This window comes from Bos mutus, chromosome 8 (assembly GCF_027580195.1).
Source record: "Bos mutus isolate GX-2022 chromosome 8, NWIPB_WYAK_1.1, whole genome shotgun sequence".
Classification (NCBI taxonomy): Eukaryota; Metazoa; Chordata; class Mammalia; order Artiodactyla; family Bovidae; genus Bos; species Bos mutus.
In genome coordinates, this window is record NC_091624.1 from 43755937 (window position 1) to 43776383 (window position 20447).

The window sequence follows — 20447 nt, forward strand, 5'->3', positions numbered from 1 at the left end:
GTTCACAGAGTTTGGTCACACAGCTTGTTTTGGAGATTACTGAAGGGGAAGCTAAGGAAGAGACCCAGTCATCTGTAAATTACTTACTCATCATTCCTAGTTCTTCTGATCTACAGAAAGAACAAGGCAAGGTATTGTGTGATTAAAAGATTTGAAAGGCGTGCTCAGGCCAGAGATATGTAGGGCATAGAGGTGCCTAGTTAAAAGTTAGTTACTATATAGCTTTGCTAAAGTGGCAAGGAAAAGAGCTTCCTGCTGAGGGTGGTTTCCTGGGAAGAGCTGCTTTCATGAGTAACTGTATTCCATATGTTCAGTAGCCACACGTGTCTGGTAACTACTTTTCTATCCTCATAGAAATTTCTACTGGGCAGTGAAATCAATTAAAATTTCATTAATGAGACTCTAAATGAGACAGACTTGCTCATCTTTTTGTTTATCCAAAATATCTTTATTTTGCCCCTCCTTTTTCAAAATCTTCTGAATACAGGAGTCTAGGTTGAATGCCTACATTTGCATACAAGAGAATGGCTGGTGCTTGAGTAGTCATGCAGCTTAGAAATCTGATCCTCAAGTCAGCCCCCAAGTGGTGGGGGTGGGTGGGGGGCGCAGATTAGGGCCCGGTCCTCATGTGTCCTTACTCCTGTCACTGTGAGTTTCTCCTGAAGTGGAGGACCATACCTTGTACTTCTATTACTTCTCAAGACTCAATAGGTGTGTGAGTGCATGCTATGTCACTTCAGGCATGTCCGGTTCTTTGGGACACTGTGGACTGTAGCCCACCAGGCTCCTCTGTCCATGGGATTTTCCAAACAAGAAAACCGGAGTGGGCTGCCGTGCCCTCCTCCAGGGGATTTTCCTGACCCAGGGATTAAACCCTGGGTCTCTTACATCTTCTGCATTGGCAAGCGGGTTCTTTACCACTAGTGCCATCTGGGAAGCTCAGACTTAGTAGGTATAAGGCCCAAATGTTTCCAGCTTGGAAAATGGCAAATAATTAGTTACTTTCAGTTCATGCAGTTTTTCCACAAGGTCTAAAATCTTTGAATCAACAGCTCATATTGAAAAAATAGCCAAATAATGATTTAAATTTCCATTTCAGCCTCCTATATCTGTATCTATATATCTATATCTGTATCTGCTGCTGCTAAGTCGCTTCAGTCGTGTCCAACTCTGTGTGACCCCATAGACGGCAGCCCACCAGACACCCCCTTCCCTGGGATTCTCCAGGCAAGAACACTGGAGTGGGTTGCCATTTCCTTCTCCAGTGCATGAAAGTGAAAAGTGAAAGTGAAGTCCCTCAGTGGTGTCCAACTCTGTGTAACCCCATGGACTGCAGCCCACCAGGCTCCTCCATCCATGGGATTTTCCAGGCAAGAGTACTGGAGTGGAGTGCCATTGCCTTCTCTGATATCTATCTATCTATCTATATATATATATAGATATATAGATATACATATATAATGCTCAAACTAACAATCAAAGCAGCCAAAGCAATAAATTATAAGAACATCTACTGTGTACAATGGGCTGCGCTAAGCCTTTCACATGGGTTAGTTAGCTTTTTGTTAGCCCATAATTAGCCTGAAACTGTTAGGTAGGATGTTAGGCATAAGCAACCAGGGGTGGCCTAGTTGAAAAGGATGCAAGCTTATCTCTAAAATCTGAACCCAGATACACCCCACTGGGGCCCGGGAGAGTTCATAGATGTGCTACAAAATAACCACAGAGACTTTTACAACTCCAGAGCATGTACCCTAGGCACACAGTGGATACAAACTAACCACCGGGGCTTCTCCAACTCAGTCACATGCATTCTTGATGCACAACTGTGTCCTCAAGTGAATTTAGGGAACCCAGAGCCGGTTCAGATCAGATCAGATCAGATCAGTCGCTCAGTCGTGTCCAACTCTTTGCGACCCCATGAATCGCAGCTCGCCAGGCCTCCCTGTTCATCACCAACTCCTGGAGTTCACTCAGACTCATGTCCATCGAGTCAGTGATGCCATCCAGCCATCTCATCCTCTGTCGTCCCCTTCTCCTCCTGCCCCCAAACCCTCCCAGCATCAGTCTTTTCCAATGAGTCAACTCTTCGCATGAGGTGGCCAAAGTACTGGAGTTTCAGCTTTAACATCATTTCTTCCAAAGAAATCCCAGGGCTGATCTCAAGGGTTCATAAATATTCTATACATACATACATCTGATTATTATAATAGACTGGATTATGGGAAAGACATGCACAATAGAACCTGTTGTTATGTAACTTGCAACTGTCGATCAAAACTGTCAGTCCACACCTGGCTAGATGAATATGTAAAAACCCTGTCTTGAAAGGCCTCTTGCCTCACCATTCCAGTGCCAGTGCCTCTCTTGGCTTGGCCCACCTCTCCCTTAAGGTGTTCTGTTCCTGCTGCAATAAACTTGTTTTTGCAACAAGACCTCAGATTCTTCTTTGTATCCTTACCAAGAACCAAGATGCAGAAGAGAGGAACCCTTCAAATTTCCCTCTCTCCAAATCCACTAATAAAACTGGGACAATTACTTTAAATTGATTACCTTAAAATATTCTTTCCAATCTTGTCTCCAAAGTGCTCTGACAATCCTATCTTCCCACAGTATACATGAGAAACATTTTCATATGTACCTTATTGTTTTTATTTGGGTTTCCAATAATTCACTAAATGGAAAGAGAACTCCTTAAGGGTAGCTAATTTCATGTCTTAGAGAAAAGCAAGACATGATGGGACATCATGTTGCTGACAGAAAGCAAGGATTGTTTAAAAAATATATCTGGAATAATTCTGGAAGAACAATGGAGTCAGGGGACACCGTACAATTGGATCAGCCATGAGAACATCAGTTATCATAGTAATTACAGGTCTTTGGAACAAGTTGAGACTGTAAGATTCATTAAATGAAAGTTTGATATTATGGAGATAAAATATAGCTGTTTTTCTAAAATTATTGTACAAATAACTCTAATTAGAATTAGAATAAAAATTAATAATTTTTCTCCTGAATTTAGTTGATCTCTGTATTTAAGAAATTTTTATAGGCTTATGTGTATAACAGTAGGAAAGGCTGAATAAATGGAATTATGATACATTTTCTTAAAAAGTAATTTCTGCCCTCAAAACAGAGGTTCTGAAATTCACATAAATTAACTAAATAGGTATCAGGTCAAACAGCATGGCAAGATAATTAATTCACGGTCTCTTCACAGATCCTGAGAGGCATCCAGTGCACACCCCAGCCAAGAATCCTTGGCTGGCAGCTGAAAGCTTCCACCCTGGCTTGTTTGAGAGAATGTATTTTTATTTTAGGTAAAGCAAATTGTTAAATCTGCTAGAAGGTATGAACATATGTATTGCTGTAAACTTCAGCAAATCAGATACATTGAAAACAATACAAAAGAATATAAACCCCATTATCAATGGTTTTGTAATGGATTGGGCGTAAATGTTACCAAAATTTTCAAATCACTTCTTAATTTGAGTATTCTTTTTTTCTGGTTTTAAGGTTAATTTAAAAATTTAGAGAAACTGACAGATTAAACATTCTAACTAATAAAATACTTAAGGTAATTTGATGATGGCTTTAGTCAGCCTGATTTTATTTATAAAGCAATTTTTAAAGTAATTTTATTTATAAAACTATTATTTACAAACTAATTTGTGTATTGTGTATTTGTGTATATGATGTTCAGAAAAATTCTACTTGATGGATTCATATGTGGTTAAAATATTGAGAATTAAAGAAAACACCAGTATTCTTTCTCTATACACATAAAACATTCTGCTGCTGCTAAGTCACTTCAGTCGTGTCCGACTCTGTGCGACCCCATAGATGGCAGCCCATCAGGCTCCACCGTCCCTGGGATTCTCCAGGCAAGAACACTGGAGTGGGTTGCCATTTCCTTCTCCAATGCATGAAAGTGAAAAGTGAAAGTGAAGTTGCTCAGTCGTGTCCAACTCTTAGTGACCCCATGGACTGGAGCCTACCAGGCTCCTCCATCCATGGGATTTTCCAGGCAAGAGTACTGGAGTGGGGTGCCATTGCCTTCTAGGAAACATTAAAAACACAGATCTGACACCTTCATGTCATGTGTGTGTGTGTGTGTGTGTGTGTGTGGTGTGATTGTGCAAGTGTGTTTTTAGGCAGAATAGTTTGAATTTTATATTTTTAGACATATAAATCATATCTTCAAACAAAAGAGAAATCTAGCCATGGATTATATTTACTTGCTGCAGAAAATGAGAGCAAGTCAACTGTTGGAAGTGTCAAAACCTGCATTCTACTGTCCGTCAGTAATCTATTATCTGTGTGACACTTATCTAAGCAATGAAAGCCCTTGTGCTGCAGGTTTTCTGATCTGTAAAGAAGAAGACAATTATAAATATTGTATACCATTGATTGGTTTTAAGAATTAAAGTCAAAGAGTAGTGATACAAAGTACTACATTCAGTTATAGATGTTCCATGTTAAGAAATTTCTTAAGTCTTGGTAGATTATAAGATTTCACTTTTCAAATATAAAGGCAGGTTTAGATTTGAGAATTTGTGTTTACAAAGTCAATGATAAACTCTGAATCCAGCATCTTATCCTCTTGTAATAGAGAAAAACAAATCCAGCTCTGTATTAGATCTGTTCCTTTGTGCTCTGTTGGCTGTGCTTAGTCACTCTGGCTCTATATCTTTTGTAAAAAGATGCTACCTCTCCAGTGTTCTTGCCTGGAGAATCCCAGGGACGGCAGAGCCTGGTGGGCTGCCGTCTATGGGGTCGCACAGAGTCGGACACGACTGAAGCGACTTAGCAGCAGCAGCAGCAACACTGGGTCAGGAAAGACCCCTGGAAGAGGGCATGGCAACCCACTCCAATGTTCTTGCCTGGAGAATCTCATGGACAGAGGAACCTGGCAGGCTACAGTCCATGGGGTAAGACAGAGTCAGGCACAACTGAGCGACTAAGCACAGCACAGTACACAACACAAATAATGATAAAATAAACGGAATATGCATCATTTTTCAGTCATAATCAAAGGTTGGCAAATGTATTGCATTACTAGTAATTTTGAAACAGAAGTTTCATAGTAAGTAGCAATTCAGCTTATTTTCCCAGCAATGTGATCTATGTATGATAAATCCTGCCATACACCTCAGTCACACATACCTATCATCCTAAAACAAAACCCATACTTGTACTTGAATTATACCACATACTAAAGTCTGATGTTCTGATGAAATTTGCAGTAAAAACTAGCAGAACATGAAAACTTGTATAGCAAAGCAAGGCTCAGATAACCAGACTTAACTACAAATTAATGATGTTACTTTGGAAGAAGCAACTTAGACTCACTTAGAAAGCCTGCAAAGGGAGAGGTAAGGATCAGATGGAAGGATATTTGATGATTCTCCTGTCAATAGACAATCTCTCTAATTCTGAGAAAAAGAATTTTTTCTTATAAAACCTCAATTCTTTCTCTGAATTTAAATTTGCTAAACCAGTGTTTATGAATACTTTCATCCTCTCGAAAAGTGGTAGTAGTTGCATGTATGTTTAGGTAGTCCATAGATCTATCCCATTAATAATATTTTTGTTCAACTGAAGTAGTAAGTTATTTTCAATGTGCATAAAATCTATCAATCTCCCTCAACCTGTAAACATGCCCATGGGTTCCCATTTGGCTGTCGGTACACATAAACACCAAATCCATATCCCCCCTCTACTTCATGTGTAGGGCATTTCATGTCTATCACTTTCCTTTTTATTCTTTCCTCCATATTGCCATTTACCATAAGCCACACTTAAAAAGGGAAAAAGACAGCCAGGATCTATTCAAGGCATGGAGGGACTCAAACATTGTTGTACATGGATTGCAAAACAGTAGATTAAGTAACCCACTAAATATGTTTTTATTTAACACATGTCCATTTCATCCTCTTTGTTTAAAGCATGGTTTGACAATCCAACTGCATAGTTGGATTTAATATATATTAGATGGAAAGTGATTCTATTGTATAAATGCCCCAATATATTTGTCAAAGTTACTAAATAATACTGAGGAGGTAATGGGGGGAGGGGTTTACTTCATAATGAGGTAAACAAGAATTCCTAGGTTCTAGTTCTAATAATGAGTGTTAGTTATATGCTATTTCCCTTTTCTATTTGAAAATAAAACTTGAGGACTTATTATCTTTGAACTGTCTGCAACTGACATCTGTAATTAGTGCTCTAGAAACCAACAGTTTGGGGAAAATCACATTTAACCAGTTTTGAGTACAAACATTCAACAAATAACTTACTGACTGTTAAATTGTGGTTCTCTGGCAAAGTTTTAAATATCTACATTTATAGGTATTGTAATTTGTGCGTGAGTACTAAGTCGATTCACTTATGTCTGACTCTTTGTGACACTAGGGACTGTAGCCCACCGGGCCCCTCTGTCCATGGCCCTGGGCAAGAATACTAGAATGGATTGCCATGCCCTCATCCAGGGCACCTTCCTAGCCCAGGGATCGAACCCGCACCTCTTAAGTCTCCTGTATTGGCAGGTGGGCTCTTTACCACTAGCGCCACCTGGAAAAGCCCCGATTTGTAGCAGTCAGTAAGTATCAACTACTTTGTGTTTCACTTTTCATATGACAAGTTAAATACCATCATAAATAAAATTAACAGATCACAGTATTCCCTATATAGAGGATAAGTAGAGATAAAGGAAAATACACACCAGTCCAGAATGCATACATTCACACATTTTTTAATATTTTAGGGGAGAAACAGTATAATTTCATAATTCAAATTTCATTCAACTCTTAAAAATATTTTTCTAATTTAATTCAAAAGTTTTTTTTTCTTTTTTTTAATTAACAAGTAAGCAGGAAAAGTTTACAAATCAGTCAGGGAATGTGGATGGTGCATCACCAAAATTCAGTAAAAATATTTTAAAGTTTCCCCTTTAGAAAAGAGATCAGAGTGCAGTGGATTTCACTATCTAGAAATCTGTAAAATTTCAGGTACCAAAGTGATGCATTCTTTTGGAACATAAGGTGATCACTTGTTAAAGTTGCAGTAATTTAATGATGTTTATACTCAGCTATGTGTTTAATGGACCCTATAATTTTTATGTTGAATCCTTCCCCAAACTACACAGACCTTTGGGAAAAGCCTACACACGCCATTTACCAAAGTAGTCCTTTATATATTGCTATATTGAGATCCTAAACTTCTTTCATCATTTAAATAAACATCAGTATAGATACAGTATTATGGCAAATAGACTTTAAAGTGGTCTCCATGATCTCAGCTTGTTAAGTCTTGATATAATCTCTCCCCTTAGTATGTGTGGGACTTGTGACTTATCCAACCAATGTGTGTGCTTAGTCGCTCAGTCATGTCCAACTCTTTGTGACCCCATGGACTGTAACCCACCAGGCTTCTCTGTCCTTGGGGATTTTCTAGGCAAGAATACTGGAGTGGGTTGCCATGCCCTCCTTCAGGAGGTCTTCCCAACCCAGGGATTGAACCCAGGTTTCCGCATTGCAGGCAGATTCTTTACCAAGTCACCAGGGAAGCCCTGGTGGGCAGCCTATCCCTTCTCCAGGTTATCTTCCCAATCCAGGAATAGAACCTGGGTCTCTGGCATTGCAGGCAGATTCTTTACCAGCTGAGCTACCACGGAAACCCTTCTAACCAACAGACTATGGCAAATTGGGAGATGTCATTCCTATGATCATATTTACCTTAAATAAGACTCCCTCTTGCTAGCATACTTGCTCTAGAGTCTCTCCTCCACTAGCTTTGAAGAAGCAAGCTTTCATAAGTTCTCCAGCAGAAAGGAATGAAGTGCTGTCAATAATCATGGGAGCAAGGAGGCAGATCCCTTCCTGACTGACTTTCCGTATGAGAACACAGCCCTGACAGACACTTGATTGCAACCTTGCAAAAGTCTCAGTAAACTCATGCCTAGCTCCTGACTCACAGAAACTATGTGATAATAAATGTGTATTGTGTTAAATGTGTGGTAGCTTTTTATACCTTATAGAAAATTAATATAAGAAAATATAAGAAAAAATGTTTGAGAAAAAAACAATATAGAGGATATCTTTTCCCATTCATTAAAAAGAACACAGAAAAGTAGGTATACACACAAAAGGTAATAGCAAGGCAAAATGCATCTAATTCCAAGTGATCTTTTTGTGGTCAAAGTTAGTACCTAGCAGGCACATGGCAGGTGGGATATGGAGAGGGCAGTGCATTTTTATTATAACTGGCTTTTCAATACAAACGGTGACATCATGTGAGTATCTAATGACCACTGCCACAAAAGTAGTTACTGGATAAATTCTCATAATTATGATTTTTTGCTCTCCTAATGTTCAAATATGCCCTACTTAAAATGAACTAGCCTATTTGGGGTGCTCTATTGGAAATAGATCTCAAGATCCTAGAATTTTTCCTGAAATGACAGAGTTAGTTCAGATCGTATAGCTTGCATTTTCCCTTAGCATAAGCATTCTTCACTAATATTCCAAATAGTAGGTAGGTTAGAAGGTAACTCAAGGAATGTTTTGCCTAGATAAGCTCAAAATTTAGAAAGGGAAATGGAGAGATTTAGTTTAAAATGTGACTTATTCCCTAATAAATGAACATATAGTCACAGGAAAAGCAAAGAGTTGTTATAACCTCCAGAAAAAAAAAAAAAAAAATCACAGAACTGCAAAGAAAAGTGACCTAACCATCCCATACATAAAGAAAACAAAATTAGGATTATATTTCATTCAGATGTGGATGGATACATTTCCAGTGTTAAATATGGAATTTATACATGGGCACAAATTTAGTTAGAAAATAAACATTTCTGTGAGATTACTAGGTGATCCTTATTACAATTTACAAAGAATATAATGACAAATCACAAAGAAAATAAGCAAATTATCACAGATTAAAATCTTTTACACATTTTTCTACCCATGAATTCTCTGTTTCACATCTGAATTTAATAGTAGAATTTCATAGCTGATATTCAACACTCATTTCATTGTTAAAATATATCAAAATCGATTTAAAAGACACAAAAGGAAAAACAATCAGCCAAGAAATGTTTTCTCAGGTGTTTGGCCAATGGGCTCTGGTTCACAGGAATATGGAAATGCAGCTGAAGACCATCTGAGAAGCACTTCCCGGTTTAAAAATGTCAGCAAGTGATTGATAAAGGAAGCTTACTGTAGGTTTCCATGTAACACAAAACATTAGAGTCCAATGTTGATAAACTTCCATGTTGTATTTTTAAGAGAGTATGGCCACAGCTTGAATCCTTCTTCTCACTTAAAACCCAAAGTAATTATGTAAAATACATTTGCCTTTTAGAAGATCAAGTCAGAACAGTCAGAAACTGCCAATCAGTGATTAATGAGCACACCAAAGTCACTGTTACATAAATGGATCAGGAAGGAGCACTGAGCAGAGCCTCCAGGGACTGTTTGTGAGCAAGCTGATGGCATTGGACCGCCACTGCCTGTCCCAGAAGGACAACAGGTGGGTTTCATCCACTGGGAGCCCCTGGCTTAGCAAGAAAGTCACATCATCCTAGTAATCAGTAAATCACAATAGCAGATCAGAAGAAATACTCTTTCTGGCTTTCACTGACTGTACATTGCATGTTGATCTCACTTTTCAGAGCAGTTTCAGCATTGTCTCCAGTTTTTGGAATATTTGTTTCATTTTTTTGGTATAGCCATCTCTGCTGATAAATGCGTATAGCAATGGCAGTGATGCAGAGCAAAATAAATATCACAACCGCTATCACACCTAGAGAGAAGGGAAAATACAAAGTCAGATTATAAACCATAAATGTCAGCTTAACTAGAATCTACCCTAGCACCATTTATCATCAGAAAATTTGAAACCAAGTAATATTATAACATTAAGGTTACTTCTAAGTCCATGCAAACTTCAGACACAGAGATTTTATGCCTTAATTCCAAAGACATATCTGATTGGATTCCAGTTAATGCCTTCACACTAAAGTGCAAAAACACCATAGGCCTCTTAGGTCATGCCTGCATGGCTAACTGAGTAAGCAGGTTTTTATTTTTAAAAGGTATAGACTGTGTAGCCCTATTATAGAGTGATTAAATGCTTTGTTGTTGTTGTTTTGCAATTGCTAAGTTATGACCGATTCTTTGTGAGAGCATGGACTGCAGTGTGCCAGGTTCCTCTATCCTTCTAGTGGGCTTATCTATCTCCTAGTATGCTTAGTTACCCAGCTGTGTCCGACTCTTTGAGACCCTATGGACTGTATAGCCTGCCAGGCTCCTCTGTTCATGGAGATTGTCCAGGCAAGAATACTGGAGTGGGTTGCCATACCCTCCTCCAGGGGATCTTCCCAACACAGGGATCTAACCCAGGTCTCCTGCATTGCAGGCAGCTTCTTTACCATCTGAGTCACCAGGGAGCTCAAATTTATGTCCATTGAGTTGATGATGCTATTTAACAGTCTCATCCTCTGCTGCTGCATTTTTCTTTTCACCTCAATCTTTCCTAGCATCAGAGTCTCTTCCAATGAGTCAGCTTTTTGCATCAAGTGGCCAAATTTCTATGTGTTTTAATGAAAAATTGATTAAACTGTTATGCTGATATACAGTTGAACTACAATAATGTGCTGTATATTTCATCTATGTCTATGAGACCAAAAGAGTCTTAAGTGATTGTTGCCTCTGGGGGTCTACACTCTTGTGTGATCCCCTTGTGACTTGCTTCTAACCAATACAATATGACAAAGTTGACGGTCTGTACCTGATTATTTGTACATGATTACATGATTACGTTACGTAAGACTGTAGCACCTGTACTGTTGGAGTCTCCTTCTTCCTGCTGGTTATGAGGTGGCAAGAGCCATGCTGGGAAACCACCACATGACAAGGAACTCTTGTCTATGAACCAGTGAAAATTCAGAAGCTCTCAGTGCTACAGCTGCAAGACACTGAACGCAGCCAACAATCTATGCAAGTGAAAAAGGCTCCATCCCCAGTGGAAACTTCAAATGTGACCCCAGCCCAAGATCCCAAATGACACACATTCATTTCAGGATTGTGAGACCCTAAGCAGAGGACCTAGTTGAAATGTGTCCAAACTCCTGACCCATATAAACTGAGGAATAATACACATGGGTTGTGTTAAGTTGCTAAATAGGTGATTTGTCATGCAGCAATTGATAACTAATATACTATATTATAAAAATCTGTAGAAATATTAATAACATTCAGTTATATGGAAAGTAAAACATTTCTCATGTTGGAAATGTTTTAAGTATTGAAGACATTAACTTTGCCAGTGGTTCTCAACCTTGGCTACGTAGTAGACGATAACAGAATTTTGGGTGGGAGGCTGGGGTATTAGTATTATTTCGAAAGTTTCATGGATTATTTTAATGCACCATGAAGCTAAGCCATAGGGATGTTAAGTCAAGTTATATCACATTAGTGAAGAATAAATATCCAATCCATTCTGAAACAGGCAAAAAGGAACATTCACTAGTCAATATAGTTTTAAGATGATTGGCACAGCCATTAATTAGTATTTCCAATTAATAAATGTAAGCAAATACATGTTAGTGTTTAGCTATGTAAATCAAAATTTGTATTGCAAAATGAAGTTTCTTTATTATACTCTAGGACAGACTTAAGCAAGTGTGATGGAGCCCAACAAACTTGAAGCTTGGTTGGGTGCAATTGGTCACAAAGATTCCTGAGCACATGCTATCAGGAACTCAGACTCCTTAGCTGAGAAGAGGTAGCATATTTATTACTCTATGAATATTCTTAAATATTTATTCATAAGTAGAATATTCATTGCTTTCAATATATTTTCCATCTCATGTGAGAACCAATAACAGAGTTACTTTAATTCTTTTTATGTTTAGTCATAGAGATTTGTTTTAAGAGCTATATCATGTCCAATTTTAGTGTCAGGGACCACTGACTCAGTAACAGTGATCAAACCACTTGATTATATGATGATTGTCACCATTACACTGACCCACCTATACATCCAGGATTTTCTGTATGTGATTGATCACCTCTAACTCTACCTTGTTTTTGTTTTGTGGGGTTTGGTGGGATCCTAGAATAACTTCCATCTCCACCCTCTATCTGAAGAGATTGAGATAATTTGAAGAATGCATCTGATGGCTTCCATAACCTTCCTATCAGCAACTCCAGTGTAAATGTGTTTTTGACAATTGTTCATGCCTGTGTCTGTGTCTCTGTCTACACGTATGTATCTTTCTCTATCCATCCATCTGCCCATCCACAGCATAGATCGCTTGGCAAGAAATCCTCTGTGATCTCTGGTTTACCAGGTTTAAATGTTGATTAGGTTAATACTCCTTTCCTAGTGCTTCCTTTGTTTACAGGGGAGAAAATAAAAATGCAAAATGCAGAATATGAAGAAATTCACCCATTGGGATAATCCTTTAAACAGATCAAATATTTCACACAGAGGTGAAGTCTATGAACAATTTTTTAAAAGTCTGATAGTTCTTTCAGGAACAATACACTGGAGGTCTAGGTACTCAGTAACTGACAAACTGCACAGCCACCAGCTGCCATACAGATGGAAGGCAGGTTCAAGTACATTATAGGGTCCAGTAAACTGAACCCTTCTGTCCCTAAGACCTTCTGTGCTTGGCTCCCATGTATCAGGAGCCAAAAAGGATTTCTCAGGGGAGTGACACTAGAGTAATTTACTTTGTACATCTTGCCAATGATGTTTAGCAAAAGCAATACAACTCTGTTCAGAGGTAAAGAATCTGCCTGCCAATGCTGGAGACACAGGAGACATGGATTCAATTCCTGAGAATGGCAACCCACTCCAGTATTCTTGCCAGGGAAATCCCATGGACAGAAGAGCCTGGCCAGCTATAGTTCATGGGGTCCCAACAAGTCAGACATGACTGAACGACTGAGCACACACACACACGTAGGCAATAAAACTCTAAGGACCACATCTTTGTTCTATCATCAATTTTACATTTATCTTTGTTCTCTTTAATAAAAGGGCACCAACTATTATAATCTGCAAAATTTTGAACTTTGGTTCCTACTTTGTAAATATTAATCACATTTAAGTTGATTTATTTTCACTTAACTTTGACATTATAGTGAAGTTTTCTCATGAATAATAAATCAGAATGATTTAGGATTAAGACTTAATTTAAATTTTAACAAGAAAGTTATTCCTTTTGGATATGCATTATAAATAATATTTATAGTTTTTATTTGTTTTTGGAGTTACAAGATGGAGGTCATATTCCTCACTCATTACAAAAATAAAAGTAATTGATACAGAAATGGAAATAATGACATTCTTATATAGATTTGATCAGCACTTTAAAATGTCTGAATATTTCACTAGTTGTCTGGAGAAACCTGGTATCTTAATAAATGCAGGCAGATCCAATCTGAGCAGGTATGTAGCTGGCCTAACCCAGTCCAATCACCCAGCTCTAGGAGTAATTACCTCACTTTGAGGTAGCAAAGAATGGAGAGTAGTTTACTTCTACTCACCAAGCAGAGTTTGCAACTGACCTACATTTCCATAATCTAATTAAACCAATTAAAATGTTCTTTGAATGATAAGGAGGGAGAATTGAATATTAATTTTTGAGTCCTACCTGGATAAGTTTTGTTTCAGGGGATATAACAGAAGATATTTAAAATGCAATTACTTTTACTTCTTCATATATATATCTATATATATATGAATGATTTATTTAATGGATATCTATATCTATCTATCTAGATAGATAACTACCTATCTCTCTGCCCAAAGATAAGCTTGATGCTAGATACAGTTTTACATCTTTATGTTCAGGTAAATGACAATTTGTATAATCTAGGTGCTTCTCCCAATAAATGTTGCATTTTTTATTTTAAATAAAATTTATTTTCTTTTTAAATTTAGAGAATTGTTTTGCAATGTTGTGTTAGTTTCTATTATACAACAAGGTGAATCGGCAGCCTTCCACTAGCTGTTTTACACACAGCTAGTGTATATATGTCAATGTTGCTTTATGTTTTATTTTTAATCTTATTTTTAAGTGTTCTGGGCTAAGGGGCTGACCTCTGGCTATTTTAAATCAAAGAAGTAAAAGTAAATGTGTCTTAAATATGCATACATTCTGAGAGAAACTAATGACTATTTTCAAGTGAAAACCCTCTTATTATTATAGATTGGGCAACCATCCTTTAAAAAAGAGGAGCCATCAGTTCCTTCTACAAAGCTTTTTCGAAGGAGCTGAGTTCGGTACAGTTACATCAAGAACATTAGCAAATGTACGTGGTCTGCCATTGACCTCACGGTCATCACGGATTCTCAGATATTTTTGGACTTTGCTAACAGTGACAGCAGAACCAAGGAAGAGGTCATTTGCAGCCCCATTACCTCCGATGACCGCGGAGTCACTTCTGTCCGCATTAACTAAGGGCCGTCCCTCATCCGTTGGTCCAGAACGACCTACAGTAGAAAAAGGGAGAATGACAGAGAGTGGAAAGGAGGAGTTTTGAGAAATCCACACACATTTGAAAGAGGAGCAGATAATTCAGTGACAGAAACGAATTTGAAACGAAGAACCAAGAATGGAAAGACCAGAGAAGTGAGAAAATGAATTGAGGACTTTGGGAAACCTCTGGCATGGAGATTCTGAGCATAATCTTGCTGGCATGTGAAACGAGTGCAGTTGTACGGGGATGGAGATGGAGTGGAAGACCGGAGGGAGCGAGCCACACACCTGCACCGCCTGCGAGAGGGCGGGTCGCCTCCCGCGCTGGGGCTCCGGGCCTCGCCCCATCCGCGCAGCGGGACGCGGTGGCCACGTGTCCCCGGACGGTGACCTGAGAATGGCCGCCAGAGCGCAGCGCCGCCTTCAGAGGGACTGCAGGCCCGAAGCGTACCGCAGAAAGGCAGCCCGTGAAGCCGCGCGCGCCGGCCCGCAGCGTGTCCGGGTCCGCGCCGAGGGGCTCTGCGGACAAAGAAGCAGGACACACCGTTAGGACCCATGGCTGGCGGGGACGCTAGACCAGCCCGCCTCTGCGCAGCAGTGATGAACTGAGCCTCCCTCCAAGCCCTTCCTCCTTTCTTCCTTAGAAAAAGATCCACAGCCCGTGGCAGAGAGGCCTTGGTTGATGCCCTGCGGTTGGTTGTTCACTCCCTGTGGGAAAAAATTAAAGCTTCCTTGGATGCAGTCACTGTTAACGGGCTAATGAAATCCTCCTCCACCAATGCAGTTTTCAAAATATTTTGAACGGGATTTGTGACCAGTATTCTAGATGGTTAGTGACCTAGGTCTCATGAGTTGGGGGACGGCAGAGTTCTGGGAATGGCAGCCCACTCCAGTACTCTTGCCTGGAAAATCCCATGGACGGAGGAGCCTGGTGGGCTGCAGTCCATGGGGTCGCTAAGAGTCAGACACGACTGAGCGACTTCACTTTCACTTTTCACTTTCATGCACTGGAGAAGGAAATGGCAACCCACTCCAGTGTTCTTGCCTGGAGAATCCCAGGGATGGGGGAGCCTGGTGGGCTGCTGTCTATGGGGTCGCACAGAGTCGGACACGACTGAAGCGACTTAGCAGCAGCAGCAGAGTTCTGGGAACTCCTTCTGAAGTTACCTCCTAATTAATATTTTAGTCTTGCTGACTGTTCTGAGGCTCACAATGAGGGCATCTCCTTACCCACAACTGCTGTCCTGGGAACTCCACACCCCACTTTCTTTTCCCCTCTTCACAAGGGTGATCTCTGTCCCTACTCTATAAATAAAGGCTTGCCCTCACCAACCCCATCCTGATCCCCATTCTAACCCCAAACTGACAGAGGTTGGTTATTATGACCTAAAGAAGAGCCGCTATTGACATAGGAGAGCAGAGCATCAATACCTTCCTTTCAGTGATGCCTGCATCTGGCAGTGCACTCGCTCAGTGGGCAGGAAGTCTGACCCAAGGCCCCTTAGTTGTAGACTTCAAGTTTAAATGTGTCAATCAGGGAAGGAAGAGTTTGCGTCACCCACAGAGGAAACCACGTCAGTATGAGGCAACTTTGGCATCTGCTGTCAAACTCCTTCCTGCTTCATCATGTATAGAAAGGCTCAGAGTCCCTTCTTTTTCAAACAATCAGTTACCAAGAATTTACCAAATGACTCCCATAGTCTGGACATTGTGTTAAGTGATTTATAGAGGTTATTTCTTAATGCTCAAACCACCCTGAGTACTTTTATTCCTATTTGAAGTTAAATTAACACTGGTTCCAAATAGGAAAAGAAGTATGTCAAGGCTGTATATTGTCACCCTGCTTATTTAACTTATATGCAGAGTGCATCATCAGAAATGCTAGGCTGGAAAAAGCACAAGCTGGAATCAAGATTGCCAGGAGAAATACCAATAACCTCAGATATGTAGATGACACCACCCTTATGGCAGAAAGTGAAGAGGAACTAAAAAGCCTCTTGATGAAAGTGAAAGAGGAGAGTGAAAAGTTGGCTTAAGGCTCAACATTCAGAAAACGAAGATCATAGCATCTGGTCCCATCACTTCATGGGAAATAGATGGGGAAACAGTGGAAACGGTGTCAGACTTTATGTTTCTGGGCTCCAAAATCACTGCAGGTGGTGACTGCAGCCATGAAATTAAAAGACGCTTACTCCTTGGAAGGAAAGTTATGACCAACCTAGATAGCATATTCAAAAGCAGAGACATTTCTTTGCCAACAAAGGTCCGTCTAGTCAAGGCTATGGTTTTTCCAGTGGTCATGTATGGATGTGAGAGTTGGACTGTAAAGAAAGCTGAGCACCGAAGAATTGATGCTTTTGAACTGTGGTGCTGGAGAAGACTCTTGTGAGTCCCTTGGACTGCAAGGAGATCCAACCAGTCCATCCTAAAGGAGACCAGTCCTGGGTGTTCATTGGAAGGACTGATGCTGAGGCTGAAACTCCAATACTTTGGCCACCTGATTTGAAGAATTGACTCATTGGAAAAGATCCTGATGGTGGGAGGGATTGGGGGCAGGAGGAGAAGGGGACAACAGAGGATGAGATGGCTGGATGGCATCACCAACTCAATGGACATGAGTTTTGGTGGACTCCAGGAGTTGGTGATGGATAGGGAGGCCTGGCATGCTGCGATTCATGGGGTGCAAAGAATTGGACACGACTGAGCGACTGAACTGAACTGAACTAAGGGACAAGTAAGTGGGATCATTATATTATTCTTTCTTCTTTAATGAATGCATGTACCTGCCATAGATTATGTGTATATATTCTCTAAGCTTTTTAGCTGGCATAATGCATGCATGCTAAGTCACTTCAGTCATGACTTAGGTCCTACTCTTTGTGACAAAGGTCCTACTCTTTGTGACCCCATGGACTGTAGCTCACTAGGCTCCTCTGTCCATGGGATTTTCCAGGCAAGAATACTGGAGTGGTTGTCGTGCCCTCCTCCAGGGGGCTGGCATAATAATCAGCCTTTAAGTTCACCCTGAGAATCTGAGCACTGATCTAATCTATCATGATGTTTTAGATAAACTCTCAAGAGGACAACCTTTATTTCTGTTGAGTTTGAGTTTTTGAGGAGCACTGGTCTTTTATCTCTATTTCCTGATGAATATAAATAATAATAAATAGCTTTTATGGGACACATATCATCCAGTACATACATGCTAGACACTGAAAAATAAAGGGCTGTTGTTATCATAAAAATAAAGTGAGCATTTAGAGCAGGATTTAATGACTTGCTTCATGCTATACCACTAGTAAGCAGTTGGAGAGAACTTTTGAATAGGAGCATTTGAACTCTGAAGCCAGGAATATAACCTCGCTGCCAGCAAGCTTTGTCAGCTAGCTTTATCTGGTGCATCAGTTACAGAAGGTCACTGTCCTTAGCTCATCCATCTCTCTCATGCAACATGTGGAAGCTCCTGGTGGACAGTGTGTTTTATTCTTGTCTTCCCCTGCACTTAGCTTAGTGTCTGTTACATAGGACATATGCAATATATACTTTATAATCAAAGAATAAATTTAGTCCTATTACCACCCTTCTGTGGACAGTCTGGCTGTTGAAATTTTTTAAATGTGGCCCTCTCAAGGTATGGTCTGAGAAATTCAGAGGTCCCTCCTTGTGATTCTGGGAAAGACCGAAGGTAGAAGAAGGGGATAACAGAGGATGAGATGGTTGGATGGCATCACTGACTCAACGGACCTGAGTTTGAGCAAACTCCAGGAGATGGTGAAGGACAGAGAATCCTGGTGTGCTGCAGTCCACAGGGTCACAAAGAATCAGACACAACTGAGCAACTGAACAACACCACCACCACCACCTTGTGATAAAAGATGACTTGCACTGACTTCAGCTGAGGATGCATGCCCATAGTTGGCTGACGTCTTATGCCACTGAGTTTTACCAAATGTCATGGTAACTAAACACGTCCTTATTGTCATTACAGGTAACCAACATACTCTGAAGCTTCTTTTGAAGGGTGAAAAAATATGCCACTCCCAAATATGCCACTTTGGCATAAGGGTTATTTACTTGAAAACAGCAGGTAGAAGGACACTGATGTCCATTTTTCTTCTTGAAAGCAGCAGATAAAATTCCCATGGAAAAGCTGCCCTCTCTGTACCAGGAAGGAAAATGCATTCTTATGACCAGAGATAAGCAATCCAGCCCAGAGAAATCTGTACCTACAAACATTGTTAACAGATTGTTAAAACAATACCTTCCTTCACTCTACTCATGCATTTTACTTACTTTTTCACAATCACCACTCTTTGTTCAAATTAGTATATAAATACTTGGGCCTACCTGCTTTTTGGGTCTTCAGTTTCCTATGGGGGCCACATGTACATTTACAAATCTTTATGTTTTTCTCCTGTTAATATATCTTAAGTAAATATAATTCTCAGGCCCAGTCATAGATCTTAAGAGAAAAGAGGTCAAGCATTGTCTCCCCTACAAACTCATGGGGTGGATTTCTTGAATCTTATTACAGGTTGTTACTTTTTCTCCTATTAAACTTCATTTCATAATGAGATAAATTTTGTATCTTTATTTCTCCTGGCTTGACAAAGAGCTGTACCTTCAAGAAAAATGGTCTAACTTTGAGATTTTCAGCAAACTCACTGGGAACTATTTGGGCTTACACAATTTTGTTTATGAGTTTAAAGTTGCAAAAATAATGTTTGCTATGGAAAAGACCTCTAAAAATACCTAAACTCAAGGGGCATGCATTTGCATTGTTAGATGGCATCACTGACTCGATGGACATGAGTCTGAGTGAACTCCGGGAGTTGGTGATGGACAGAGAGGCCTGGCGTGCTGCGATTCACGGGGTCGCAAAGAGTCGGACACGACTGAGTGACTGAACTGAACTGAATCATCATAAACATCTCTCTGACACACATAGCTATATTGGCCAACTTGATTATATGAAATATCAAATAGCTTTATGCATGTGGAATTTTAGGTAGATTCCTAAGTACACTGAAGTAAAATGAGCTTGAAACAACCCCACTAAAGGATTATCAATTAAAACAATACTTGAAAGATGACTTTATTTTTTAAATTTTACATTCAGACAGTATCTGTTTCTTAAAGGAAGACACCTTTGCTTGTGTAACCCAGGACTTTTGCAAGGTTAAAATACTGGAAAAAAAATTACAGGTAAAATAAAAGTTTTAGCTGTTGGACAAAAAGAGCAACTAGACATTACTAGCTTTTCTGGTCAAAGTTTTGACCTGAGCTCTACCAGGCAAGGATAACAGAAGGAACCCAGGACAGACATATATCATAATGAGTTAGATCAATTTTGTGGAATTTATTTTTTTAAAGATAACCTGGCTTCATATCTATACTACTACTACTAAGTCACTTCAGTCATGTCTGACTCTGTGCGACCCCATAGACAGCAGCCCACCAGGCTCCCCCATCCCTGGGATTCTCCAGGCAAGAACACTGGAGTGGGTTGCCATTTCCTTCTCCAATGCATGAAAGTGAAAAGTGAAAGTGAAGTCACTCAGTCATGTCCGACTCTTAGCGACCCCATGGACTGCAGCCCACCAGGCTCCTCCATCCATGGGATTTTCCAGGCAAGAGTACTGGAGTGGGGTGCCATTGCCTTCTCCGTTCATATCTATAGATAGTGTTATTACTAAAGAAAGAAACATCATGCTAATAGTTTCCTTTGATGTGCAGAAGCTTTTAAGGTTAATTAGGTCCCATTTGTTTATTTTTGCTTTTATTTCCAATATTCTGGGAGGTGGGTCATAGAGGATCCTGCTGTGATGTATGTCGGAGAGTGTTTTGCCTATGTTCTCCTCTAGGAGTTTTATAGTTTCTGGTCTTATGTTTAGATCTTTAATCCATTTTGAGTTTATTTTTGTGTATGGTGTTAGAAAGTGGTCCAGTT

At 39.8% G+C, this 20447-nt stretch overlaps 1 protein-coding gene across 2 annotated transcripts in view; it reads right to left on the reverse strand.

Annotated features, from left to right (window-relative positions):
* Window positions 1–6772: 6772 nt before the first annotated feature.
* LOC102267253 (contactin-associated protein-like 3) overlaps window positions 6773–20447 on the reverse strand; it is a 237709-nt gene continuing 224034 nt past the window's right edge. The window contains exons 22-24 of one of the 2 annotated variants that reach the window (XM_070375523.1): window positions 14786–15016; window positions 14440–14511; window positions 6773–9804 (exon numbers count right to left, since the gene is read on the reverse strand). In XM_070375523.1, coding sequence (XP_070231624.1) covers window positions 9611–9804; window positions 14440–14511; window positions 14786–15016 — 497 coding nt within the window. In that variant the 3' untranslated portion in view covers window positions 6773–9610. The remainder of the gene's footprint in view (window positions 9805–14439; window positions 14512–14785; window positions 15017–20447) is intronic. The other variant, XM_070375524.1, reaches the window with a different exon arrangement.